Genomic DNA, 13,996 nt, shown 5'->3' on the forward strand with positions numbered 1-13,996 from the left:
TATTTTACAGGTCCAGATTAATTCCTCAAGAGTCAAAAAAGCTAAATAAACTGATAGATGTTCCAGCCAAAACCAACACTTAAACTGTTACTGAATGATGTTATACTGTAAAACTGTGTTAAATTTTATATAACAGAAATGCAGACATTAATTCAAGAGACACGAGACATCAAGCATTTTAAGTGACTAATGTCTACTACAAAAGCATTTCTGGTCAGTTATATGACTTTCAATTGTAGAATGGCATACGCTCTCAAATTGAAATTCAGCATTTGAGTTCAAGCGAGTAAGTTTGCAACACATTTATTTGAGTTTTGCCTTTGAAAATGAAACTTTATTTGTGATTTGTCTAATACTTTACTTTCATCTGTTATGCAGAGTGGAAAATCAGCCTCAATACAGGACAGACAGAGAGATGCAGTCCAACTTTCCAACAGAAGGCAACCACATTAACTGTTCTGGTCCTCCAACCATAGACTGTATATGCACAGTACACATTTACAGTATTATGTAAACACAAACTTTTATTCTGGTTGCGATTTATCGTGATTAATCGTTTGACAGCTCTAGAAAATACATTTTATATGATTTAAGGTGACTCATTTGACTGTTCTGCTTGCTTGAGTGAATTTATGTGCACAGTTTAACATACAACACAAGTGATGGTCGAGGATTTATCTGCGTCTGCACTGTATAAGGACATGAACACACAAAAATCATCTCTAGAGTTCCTCTGACTGTGTGTTCACACAAAGCGCGACTTGCGCGAATAAAACGCGCTATTCGCGAGTAGTTGGATGCTTGAACATTTGGATTTTACTCGCGTGAAATTCGCGTCTGCCAGGCGGCTCCCGTCTAATTGCGAAATGGTGGACATGGAATTTGTTGAGAGGGTAGCTGCGCATTATGTGCTATGGAAGGCTGAAGATAGACATATAGACTCGTTCGGCCCCGTGTCTGGTTCCATCAGATTGTTCAGTGGCGCAGTCCTTCATTGTTGTTTCAGATTCCTGCCTCCGCAAGCGCATCTATCGCGTCTTTGCATTGACTTAACATGTAAATCACTCGCGCTTAACGCTTCATTCGCGCTTGGTGTGAACACTCATTTTACGAGCCTTTTACTGTTTGAGTGAAGCTATCTGCAAACTTACAAAACTAAAGCGTCTTCCCAAAGGCCCGTCAAAATAAAGGTCCCGTTAAATTGAACACTAAAATACTGTAGTGTACTATAGTTTTTGTTATTAAAAACTGTAGAGCCCTTGTAGTAAATTGACCAACACTGTATAATATAGTAAAGTTCAAAAACAATATAGTATTTAAGAATATTATGGTAATATAGTATGCTACAGTGATTTATGAGGACAAATATACCACTATTGTATAGTAAAAAAGGAACAACAAAACGTAGAAATATTAAAACAAATTAAGGTAATCTAAAAATGATATGGCCCTAATTTATCAATCTAAATGTAACATTAATTTTAATGTTTACGAAGTATTTGTGAATCTGGAGGAAAGTTTTCGGGAAGGTCCGTTTTACACACAAATTACTCGAAATCTACCGTTACACATATATTTACAAATGTTTCATGAATGAGGCCCATTGTGTGCACACATACCTCTTAAACACTTGAAACGTCCTTTGAAGTCCTGCATGCAAATGTCTTACAGGTCAATCTGCTTGTTTTATTATCTAACTTGGGTCCAATATAATAAGGCAAAACTAATGTATTACTGTTTATTTAACCGCTTTGATGCCAAACGGTCCAGTGTCATCCCTCGCCATGGGAAAGAGGGGAGTGGAGGATCTCTGACACACGCTCTAAGTGGGGAACCATTAACGACAGACTGGGTCAGCTGGGTCACAAAACCGTGATGTCACATATCTAGATGCATGAAAACATGCAGTTTAGAAAGGCATAAATAGAGTAGCTTCCAAAGAATCCAATAAAAAGTTGCACACAAATTGACTAATATTTGACTAACCTAGCTTTCACACAAATCTGAAAAAATTTGCGTTAAACTTCATGAGGACAAGGCACTTCCCAGCCACACTGTAGCCACTTTTGCACTGGACAATTTCAGGAACAATGTTCCGGAATGAGTAATGAGGGCTGTCGCCTGTGAACTAAGTTCTCACTCGGGTCATTTTGTCGATCGCATAGGCACCGGCATTGGGTCCTCTCAGGATATGTAAGCCAGCCTGCAGTGCGGCATTCAAAAACATTAAAAAACGCAAGGTCGCCGCAATCTGAGTTGTGCTTTTATTGTCTGCGGAGGGTTTTTTGATAACTGGCATGAAGAAATATGTTTCGAATTTAAGAGAAAATATGCAGACCAGCCATCTTTGCCTGTTTAGTCAACATGCTACCAGTATGAGCAACGGTCATTGTTTCTATACGCAAGCTCAACTTCCCTGGGAATGGATTGAAAAGGCTTGCACTGCTCCGTGAGCAGCACGAATAAAAGATTAGTACCCATTATAAACAGAAATTCTGTCCCCACTGGATGCAGCAAATACCTTGTTCTTAATGGTTTTTACTAGTATTGCCATATTGCATTGCAGAGTGTAAGATGAGAACGGATCGTATGCGAAAACTATTTGTATGCATTAAAAAACAAGCGATCAAACAAACGATCATCATTTTCATGACCGATCGTCACTGTCGTGTCCGAGTATTCAAGTACTCAGGTACTCGTTCCCATCACTATGATATTTAGTATAAAAACAGTCTGCTGGTTCACCGCCCAGATATGAGGTTCAATCTTTCCTCTTTTCACACATAGGCTGTTCCAGTTCTGCACTTAAATCAACCCTGGTAACATGTTTTGCTCGGCTGGATTTGTGTAGACTTACGGGACTGAACATCACACTTAGCAGGGCTGTAAATTTAACAGTGTAGCATGTGTGCGATACAGTTTGGCAGGTGCATTAGACAGAGCCACTTGTTTGTGTGACGTGTGTTTGTTGTTGTGCTTGTTCGCGTGCGAGGTTAACTAATGCCTCACCACTATTTATTTTCACTATTTACTTGTTTTACGGCTATGATCAGAGGACTCGATGCAGCCAGAAACAAGTCTGAACAAGAATGATCTGCGCCATTTGGGAATACGTCGAAGGAATCACAACAGCAGAATTATACTATTTAAATGTCAACTGCTTGTTCTACGTGTCTATGAGTGAATTAGTTGCACACTTTAGCATGTTACAAGCGTGACACTCTTGGATTTCTCTGCATCTTGCTATACAAGGACATGAACACATGAACTTCATCCACAGAGTTGTTGAGCATTTCACTGTTTGTGTGAAACTACTGTCAAACAAGCTGAAGCTCAAGCATCTTCACAATCACCCGCCAAAATAAAAGTCAGCTTAATTTGAACCAGATGATAACATAATTAACTTCAAGTAAATGTATAAACCATAGTAAACACTATAGTATACTTTAATATTTGTTAAGGTAATGTTCGGATATATTATAGCAGGGGTTCACAACCTTTTGCTCATGGCCCACCAAGACCTGTTTGAAAAATTCTGAGGACCACCTTTCCAATTATGATAGTATGAACACAGAATATTCAAAGAGTACATATGCTTTGCTGTTAATCTTTTATGCCACAGAAGCAGACTGTTCATAGAAAAGACTTGGCAGGTCTACTCAATAACCATTTATTACTGTAACAATAACAGGGCAGGTCAGACCAGACTGGGTGTTTTGTGTTCAAATGTCTCTGTAGCTTTGATGGTTTAGCGCACCGTTCGACAAAATTTCTCCACTTATAACACACTGTGCCTTCGGCTAAGTCGGAGTACATGCCCTTATAAAACAAATTTAATGTACAACGGTGGTAATGGACAAATCAACAGTGGTGGTGCGGTGGTTTGGGAAATATATTATTTATATAAATAATATTTCTATTATTATATTGTGGAAGATAAATATGGATCCTATTTAAATACTTGAAATGGTTAAATACTTGAAATTGAAATATGATATCTGAAATAAATGAGGATGAAACATCCGTCCATATAATGAACACATCCATCAGTGATACGGCACACTACAGCATAAGTAATTATTAAAAACTTTTGTATTTAATATTTCACTTAAATCTTTAAAGTTGACAAGTTCACTCAATAGCATATTAAACCCTTATAGTTCTTAACAATTCCATTTGAAACTGCTTGAACCCACCTTGGCTTTCCTATTCAGATTGCCATAAAAACGTTACTTTTTTCCTACTCGATGGTGGAAAACTTACATATTGACATTGTCCAGATACAATTTTTATAGCTGCAATAAATGCGCGTTCAGAAGATGTGCTCAGAGCGCAAACGAACAGATGTCTATCCGCAACCGAGGCAAACCCTGCGCAAACTGCGACACCAAGCCAGCGGGTCATAACCGGTTTTATTTTATGTAACTATTAATATTAATTGCAGAACCCGCAGAGTAACCTGGGTTTTGACATGCAGGCCCATGCTCGAACGCACCAACGGAAACGATGCCAATAATTTCTGTGTTAATGTAAAATATTTTAAATGAAACAATCTACAACTGAAAGGCTACAAATAGCAATCCTGATCGCAACTATAATTTTTATTACTCTTATATTTGTCAGTGACGTGCACTACTGCCGGTGGCACCTCACCACCGTCATGGCACTTTACCACCGCGGTGGAACGGTTGTCACGGCCACCGTCACAGCCTTAATTCTTACCACAGACTTCAACCATTTTTGCTTGAACAGGACTGAATATTTCCTTTCAGAAAATGAGCCATTTTTCAGTAACATCACTTACTGTAACGTAATTTATATTTGAATGTTGTAACGTGTTAGGTCAATCTGACGTTGTGACGTGTTTGGTGTTGCGACATTCAAATATAAATTGACATTTTGATAATGCATCTTGACTCAACCTTAGTGTTTCTTTAAACATGTAAATTCATAAGACTTATTAAATCATTACAAAATAACAAAATGAGTCAATTTAAAAATAAATAAATATTAATTTGGCGGTAGTCTGCCACTGCCTATACGGCCCACCAGGTTGAGAATAACTGTATTATAGTACACAAGAATTTGACTGCAGTCTATTTTAGTAAATACTATAGTATAGTATAAAGTATTTTTATTGGGAAAAGTATTTAGAGCATTGAAAATACAAAACTTTAATAGAAAATAGAAAAATTTTAAAGCAACAACTAATTTGGTTAAAATAAAAAGAATATGGCCCAAATTTATCCATTTGTATAGCGTTAATCGTCTATTTATCTGATGACCTGCACTAGTGTTTTTTGTGATAACAGACATATATATGTGCTACAACTGTTTGGCATGTGCTACAAAACTTAACTCTGTGGCACCGATGCTATGTGCAAAAACAGCCCTGCTTAGATATAGGCAGATGCTCCAAAACATTGTAACCTGGAACGGACAACAGTTCTCTAATGCACCCCTAACTACATAAAATATATAGTTTAATAAAAATCTGTTTAATGTTAAAACAAAAGTAAAGCAAAGCATTGGAAAGCAAAGAATTGGAAACACACTTGTTTAAAACTGGGCATTTGTATGTATGAATGAATAAGACCTGGCAAATCAATATTGTATTACAAGTAAGAAGTCAAACTGTCAGCAAACTTTTCAGAGCTAAGATTTTGAGTTAGTTTCATTGTCAAACCTTCCTTCGTGTTTTATAAAATTACAGAAAATCTACATTTAAATTTTCTATATTTCATTAAAATTGACAGTCAATGTAAGATATAAAAGCATCGTTCTAATTATAAGTGTACTTACACCTGACGAGAGCATTTTTCTAAAACATTTCCTTAAATTCCAAATATCACGTTCTATTTTTTCCTTTTACTTAACTTAAGAGGAATTTCACATGGCTGCACTGACATTTCCAAAAAGTACTGAAGTTTCAGCTGTCTTATGTTTTTTTTAGATTAAACCCAGAGTGACGGCAACTTTGAAGATTTACATCTTGCCCTGGTCAGTGCTGGATTAACAGACTGAACTTTGAATAACTCTCCCGCCATGTCCAGTCCCTCCACATCTATAGCCAATTTCACAGCGAAATAGTAGGGTTGTTGAAGGGGTTGGAAGAGAGCCATAAAACAGGACACCCAGGTCCTTTTCACTTTAGCTTTACCATTTCAAAGTTCCTTTAAAAATCAAAGCAAACTGGCCATCTTTGGAGGTAAACCTGCTTTCAATCTGGACATTTTAAAAGGTTTTAAATTGTCAACATTTCCCTGTTGTACACTATCATGATACACCAGGGCTAAACTGATTTTTTTTTATAAATTCACCAACTTCTACCATGATGTTTAATTCGTTAATAATTAATTAATGTGATGCAAATTAAATGTAATTAAATTTGTATTTCCTGTTTTGAGTAAGTGTGCTTAAAAATCGTTAAAATATTTTTTACAATGCAAAACATTTTTATGATGTAAAAAAAAGATTAATCTTCTTTGACCAAAATAAACTTTTTCATTTTGAAATCATTTTGATCAGAAACGGTCGAGAAGATTCAACCAGCATGTGTATTAAACTTCAGATTATATAAAGCCTTCTATTTGAACCAAGTGAAAAAAACAGATTAGCTTTCATTTATAAACTCAAACGTGTAAGTATGTAAATAAATCTGTGACTGGGAATTGAGCTCAGTGGGAGTCTTTACAGTTAAGGTGCTGAAAATAAAGTCTTCACTATTTAAAAACACAAGGCCCCTTTTCAAGTCATGGCTCGCCATTGTCTTTAGTCGATTTAAACAGCCTGTAGATTCAGAGACCGTTATTAGCAAGTGAATCAATTACCATGTCTATGGACATGGTGAACAACTCCAACACCTTTTGGCTAAGAGTGTGAACCAAAAAGGTGAACCTCCTGGTCAGCCACAAACACACCACCCCCATCTACACAAAATGCGAGTAACACAAACTAGAATGAATGACCAGTATAAGTAACAACGCAAGGATAATTCGATTCGACTAGTCACAGAAATCCACAAATACATGGATTTGGTGCAATGCACATCATAAAAAACGTAATTTCTAAACAGACTTGTCACAGCACATACTGAAGTAAACGAAGTACCCACCTTTTGACCTTAAGAAATTGTGTACAGTATGTGTGGTTGCACTATAGCCTGCATATATTCCAGGCATAATAAATCCACCATGTTTTCATTGTCATGAGACCCATATGTTCGTTCATCTATGACATACTAACAGCCGTGAAAATCATTTACTCAGATGTTGTTAAACAGGTCAAGTACTGTTCAATTTGGCAGCTCTTTGGCCTCATGGGATAGAAAAGTGTCCATCAAAAGTGACACTTACTGAAACATATTTGTTTCTGCTTACTGAGACTAAGCTCGCATACTAAGTGAAGTTATGAAGGCATATTTTTTGCACGCATGTCTTTTTCAAGCTCAGGCCTGAAGATACTTGGGGGAACTAATGGCGTCACACGCTGAAATAAACATCTGACATACTGAACGCATTGTATGTAAACACTGGGCCAGGGAGAGTTGTCCAACTCACTGGATACGCTCTTTAATATAACAACAGTAGGCAATCTATAGCAAGATGGTTTCATTCATGCACGGACATAGACAGCTGATAAGGTAAATCGTTGCAGTAGGCCGGCAATCTCAAGTGTTAGTGATAAAGCTGGTGGTAGACACTATGCATGCCCGCCCCATCCCCCTTTAAAGCCTAAGCCAAAAGAGCGCAAATTCGAAACAGGAAATTTCAACATCTGTCAAGCACGCACCAATATGCATCCGATTAACGTTACAGCTCTATCCGATTTCAACACAACTCGCGTAATATAAAAAAATTACTTCAATAAGTTGTTCAAGAGACACGCACAAAAATACTCATATTTGGCTGTCTTTCTTGATAGTTATATTAAAACCTGTGATGAGTGTGTTGCACAGCACTAGGTAAAAACAAAGGTGCATTCACTAAGGTGCCCCTAAAGCAAATGCAAAGCACTAGATCTGTTCAATTTATGTTTGTTATTTGAGTAACAGATGGAATAAAATATGCTATAAGCTATTAGATCGTAACATGCTACCAGGAACGTTAACTTAAAATAAAAAGGGGGGACTGCTAAGTACGTATTAAACTATTTTTGTTGGAACCACATGGAAGAGCGCCCTACATCCCACTCATTCCCAGTATCCATCTCTGTCTTACATCAAACGAAATCACATTAATCAAATGAACAAACCAGCATGCAGCAGCAATCAAAAGAAATGAATGGAATTTTGTGAGCACCATAAATTACATTTGAGGTTAAAAAATGTTTTATGAAAGTATTCATAGGACTAAAAGAAATGCTTACCTGCATAAGTACAGCTTGCGAGGAATATGGATATCACCAGGATATGCTCTTTAGTGAAATGCATCAATGCATTAAGGGTAATCCTTAGTATATACATCCTCACTGGGAGCGCTCCTCTGATTCTGCTTATCTGATATTGAAATCACTGCGTTGGAACTTTCAAACCTCTCTACAAGTTATACAGAAGTGACTTTGCGCGAATAAAACAAGTTTCAAGTGTGCAAAAAGTGAAACGTCTGTTTTTGACGGTTCGTTTGCAAAATAATGACGCATTTCATCCCGCTCAATCGATGGATGTTTGTCGACCGCCGCTAAACATCGTCTAGTGTCCCAAAAAAACTCTCCTTAATAGAGAAGCGAGCAACTCCAACTTCTCATGACGTAGTATGGATCCGTCCCAAGGGAGGGAAGTCAATTTCGAATCTTACTACGGAGAAGGCTTTGCTCATGAATATGTGATACGAATTGTCACGCTCCCTCAGTAGCCGCTCTTATTGGCTGAAAGGCAAACGTTGGCTTTGGAATATTAAATAGGACAGAACGTGTTAGTAAGTTTATAAGCAGTACCTATAATTTAAATTGAGCAGCAAAACATTTAACTGTAATAGTTTGTTGAAGTAGTATAATAGTATTTTGGAGAAGAGGGAGTCTTCTTTTAAAGATACACGACAGAATAAATATGTTTTGTGTGATTCTGAATTGTTCTTTGGTTCAATTCTGACAAGTGGACTTCCCCCATTTTAGAAAAAAGAAATTGTATACAAAGACGAGAATAACACACATTAAAAGCGTTTTCGTTTTTAATAAACAAGCGTACTACGTAAAACAAGGATACACATTGGCGGCTGAATCGCATGTTAACGTCGCCGCCGTATTGGGGAGGGCAAGACTGCCCACTAAGTAAATATAAATAAATAACGGACCAAAGCGTTGTGGCGTTTTTGTATGTCTGTGGGATAAGCAATGAACAGGTGAGAGCGTTAAAGGTAGTTTATGGGAGAGCCTAACAACATGTAACCACAACCAATGGACCAATGCTTTATGGGTTATGCATATTCCTTATAAGTGCATCATGGGGTTGGTTTGGTGTGCCTCACTCGTCCTGAAAAGGGAAGCTGCGGACTCTTCGATCGCCACCTGGTGGCTGGCATAAACCCCGCCCTCTCCATGTAAAATGAATGGGCTAAAACATCAAATTACACTTCAAATAGAATTGGCCAAAGATTATATTTATTATTCAGTTACGTATCACTCTGGTGTGTATTCAATGTCAGTGTTAGTTTTATTCATTTGATATCCCATAAAAATGGAATAATGAGAAAATGACTCGTTTTTTCGTTATATCGTTTAGTTCAACACACGAAAAATGAGATTTCGGCAAGATTTCTCCTTTCGTTTGCGGTTTACAGATGGGTTCATGGCTTCTATATTTGATTTGCACACGTGGACGCTGCTGAAACGCTCCTTTCATCTGATTGGTCAAAACTCTTTGTCAGCCCCGAGAGTCTTCTGCACGGTCAGCTAGAATAAGAGTCAAGTGCGAGTGTTGCACTTATAAAATATAAACATTTTGCAGAAAAATTCGTATATACATAATACATGCTGCCCTGCAGGCATTGATTTACTAATGAACCCCTTTAATGTGCGCAACATTATGCTAACTCAGATGATTTCTCATTATGATTGTATGAATATTTTATGTCCAGTGATAAATACAGTGAAAATACTTCTGTCTATTTGGATGAAAGTGACGATAAAAAGCTAAAATAGTCTAAACATTACCAATATATGCACGAAACCTTAGCCTTTTATTAAAAAGGCATTTTATTCTGATCAATAGGAATGCTTTATAAAATTAAGAAAAAATGCGGAAGGTTTTCTGTGTTGAGTAGTTTAAGTCAAGTCAAGTCAGCTTTATTTATATAGCGCTTTTTACAATTTTCATTGTTACAAAGCAGCTGTACAAGAAAACATTGACTATAAGTAAAACATAAAAGGTTATGGAAGTCAAAACACAGGTCAAATATCAGACACAATAAATTCCTATATGCAGTGTTAATTAAAAAACTCCATTGGAGGAGAAAAAAACCTCAGAGGGAAACCAGGCCTAACCAGGGGATTCCAGTTCCCCTCTGGCAAAAACTGCTGCCTCTGCACAAGCTCGACAGTGCTTGCACAACAAGGCAAAATAAAAAAAGTTTTAATAATCTAATAGCGACTGAAGTTTTGTAGAGTCGCCACGTCCTTCGTCCAGCATTTGTCAGGTCTGGGAATGGATTGCGCCCTGCCCGCTCCGGTAACCTTGGACTGCATCCTTCCCGCTCTGGTAATCTTGGAACAATGAGACAAGACTGGTTGAGAGTTGAGTACTGTTCAACAAATGCATCAGTTGTTATTGGAAGTGTCCCTGGTTCCGGTTGATCTAACTAGCACAGCCTAGATCTTTGAAATATATTATGATAGTGTAGTGTATGCAAGATCAAAAAGATGCGTCTTTAGTCTAGATTTAAACTGACAGAGTGTGTCTGCCTCCCGGACAGTGCAGGGAAGACTGTTCCAAAGTTTAGGCGCTAGATAGGAAAAGGATCTGCTGCCTGCACTTGATTTTGAAATTCTAGGTATTACCAACTGACCTGACACCTGAGAGCGTAGTGCACGTGATGGACTATAATACGTTAGAAGTTCTCTCAAGTAGTGAGGAGCTAAACCATACAAGGCTTTATAGGTAACCAGTGCAAGGTTGACAGAACCGGACGAATATGCTCATACTTTTTTGTACGCGTAAGAACTCGAGCTGCCAAATTTTGGACCAGTTGGAGTTTTTGTAATAGGCCTGCAGGGCAACCACCTAATAGTGCATTACAGTAATCTAGTCTTGATGTCATAAAGGCATGTATAAGCTTCTCTGCATCTGATGGTGACAGCATATGACATAGTTTAGATATATTTTTAAGATGGAAAAACGCAATTTTACAGGTGTTGGCGACCTGGTTCTCAAATGACAGAGTACTATCGAATATAAAGCCAAGATTCTTAGCTGAAGATGAGGGTTTTATGGAAGATCCATCAATAGTTAAGCAGTATTCTTGGTTGTTACGTAGGGCGGTTTTCGGTCCGATAAGTAACACTTCAGTTTTGTCGGAGTTCAGTAATAAAAAATTGCTACTCATCCACTTTTTTATATCGACTATGCATTCCACTATTCGATGGAATTGCTGTGTTTCATGAGGCTTCGAGGAAATATAAAGTTGCGTATCATCAGCATAACAGTGAAAGCTTACTCCGTGTCGCTTTATTATATCTCCTAGAGGTAGCATGTATAATGCGAAGAGCATAGGCCCTAAGACTGAGCCCTGTGGTACACCGTACTGGAGTTGCGATTTGCGTGATACCTCATTGTTTATTGCTAAATATTGAAAACGGTCGCATAAATAAGATCTAAGCCATTTCAAAGCTATTTCCTTAATACCGACATCATTTTCGAGTCTATGTAGGAGCATGCTGTGGTCAATGGTGTCGAATGCAGCACTAAGATCTAGCAGCACCAATAAGGAGATACAACCTCGGTCGGACGCCATAAGCAGATCATTTGTAACTCTAATCAGAGCAGTCTCTGTACTGTGATGTGCTCTAAATTCAGACTGGAAATCTTCATTAATCTCATTCCTTTGGAGGAAGGAGCATATTTAAATAGAGACTACTTTTTCCAGAACTTTAGATAAGAAATGTAGATTCGAAATAGGTCTGTAGTTAACTAGTTCTCCAGGGTCCAGATGGGGTTTTTTGATATGACCCCCAAGCCTTTTAACAGCCACCTTATATGCTTTAGGCACATGTCCTAATGTCAGAGATGAGTTAATAATGCTAAGTAGAGGAACTATAATTTCTGGGAGCATCTCTTTCAGTAGATTTGTAGGTATAGGGTCTAACATGCATGAAGTTGATTTAGATGATCTAATGATTTTATAGTTCATGGTGATCTTGTCATGATTCTCGTGGTGAGACACGGAGTATGGACCCAGGTGCAGACAGCGGGTAAGGGGTTAAAAGATAATTTAATAAATAAAACAAAGACCCACGTGGGGGTAACATAACAAAACATGACAATATAATAACATAAGACAGGACTAAAACTAACTACACTTAAATAAACTCTTGACAATAACTAAACTGACAATACATGAACTCACCAACCAAATCACAATGAACCAGCACAAGACAGAAGACACAAGGGCATTAAATAAGGGACCAAATCAAGAGGGGAACAGGTGAAGGGCATTAATCAATAACGAGGGTAACGAGAGGATGGGAACAAAGACGAGACTGGAGAGAGAGCCATATGGAAGGCCATAAGAACAATAATTGTCTCTCTCCACATTTAACATGAGGTTCTGTCATGATCCTGCCACTAAACCAAGAAAAACATGACATGATGCGGCAGAATCATGACATAAGCCTCTCCTAAAGGAGCAGCAACAGGAAACAGGAATGGCCGCATGCACCGGGCTGAAATGCCTGGCTCCGCCGGGTGGGAATGCCCGGCTCCACCAGACGGGAATACCCGGCTGCACCAACCTGGAATGACTGGCTGTGGTTCGGTTGCAGGCAACAGGATTCCGGCAGCGTCGACCCTGGAGAGAAGACCAGCAGTATCAATCCTGGAAGGCAGTCCGGCAGCCTCGGCCCTGAGCAGGAATCCGGCAGTCTCAACCCTGGAAGGGAGTCCAGCAGCCCTGACTCAGGGAGTGCGGCGTTCTTGGCCCTGGAAGGGAGTCCGGCAGCCTCTAACCCTGTAGGGGAACCTGGCGGCTTCGACCGCTGCCGCATAGATCCCTCTGTCTTCTGGGTCCGATTATGGCTTGTTCATTCTGTCATGATTCTTGTGGTGAGACACGGAGAGAGGACCCAGGTGCAGACAGCGGGTAAGGGGTTAACAGATAATTTAATAAATAAAACAAAGACCCACGTGGGGGTAACATAACAATATAATAACATGAGAAGACAGGACTAAAACTAACTACACTTAAATAAACTCTTGACAATAACTAAACTGACAATACATGAACTCACCAACCAAATCACAAAGATCCAGCACACGACAGAAGACACAAGGGCATTAAATAAGGGACCAAATCAAGAGGGGAACAGGTGAAGGGCATTAATCAATAACGAGGGTAACGAGAGGATGGGAACAAAGCCGAGACTGGAGAGAGAGTATGGAAGGCCATAAGAACAATAATTGTCTCTCTCCACATTTAACATAAGGTTCTGTCATGATCCTGCCACTAAACCAAGAGAAACATGACATGATGCGGCAGAATCATGACAGATCTATAGTAGAAAATAAACTTAATTTCTCCTTAGAGGCGCTGTAGTTAGTCGTTTGTTCAGCGGGATTCACTTCTGGTTGCATAGTTTTAATTTTTTCTCTAATATCTTGGATTTTATATGTGAAATAGTTCATAAAATCATCACTGCTATGCTGGTATACAGAATCCAGAAGTCGCTGACGATTTATTTTTGGTTAATTTAGCCACTGTATCAAATAAAAACCTAGGGTTATGCTGGTTTTCTTCTATTAGTGATGAAAGGTAGGCAGATCTAGACGTTTTTAGGGCTTTCCTGTATT

The 13,996-nt window shown here is 38.5% G+C and overlaps 1 protein-coding gene across 2 annotated transcripts in view; it reads right to left on the reverse strand.

Annotated features, from left to right (window-relative positions):
• Window positions 1-8,793, reverse strand: part of ror2 (receptor tyrosine kinase-like orphan receptor 2) — a 57,964-nt gene extending 49,171 nt beyond the window's left edge. Inside the window, exon 1 of one of the 2 annotated variants that reach the window (XM_079449482.1) lies at window positions 8,368-8,793. In XM_079449482.1, the coding sequence (XP_079305608.1) occupies window positions 8,368-8,464 (97 nt within the window). In that variant the 5' untranslated portion in view covers window positions 8,465-8,793. The remainder of the gene's footprint in view (window positions 1-8,367) is intronic. The other variant, XM_079449483.1, reaches the window with a different exon arrangement.
• Between the last annotated feature and the right edge of the window lie 5,203 nt (window positions 8,794-13,996).

The sequence above is a fragment of the Barbatula barbatula genome (assembly GCF_947034865.1).
Source record: "Barbatula barbatula genome assembly, chromosome: 24".
Taxonomy (NCBI): Eukaryota; Metazoa; Chordata; class Actinopteri; order Cypriniformes; family Nemacheilidae; genus Barbatula; species Barbatula barbatula.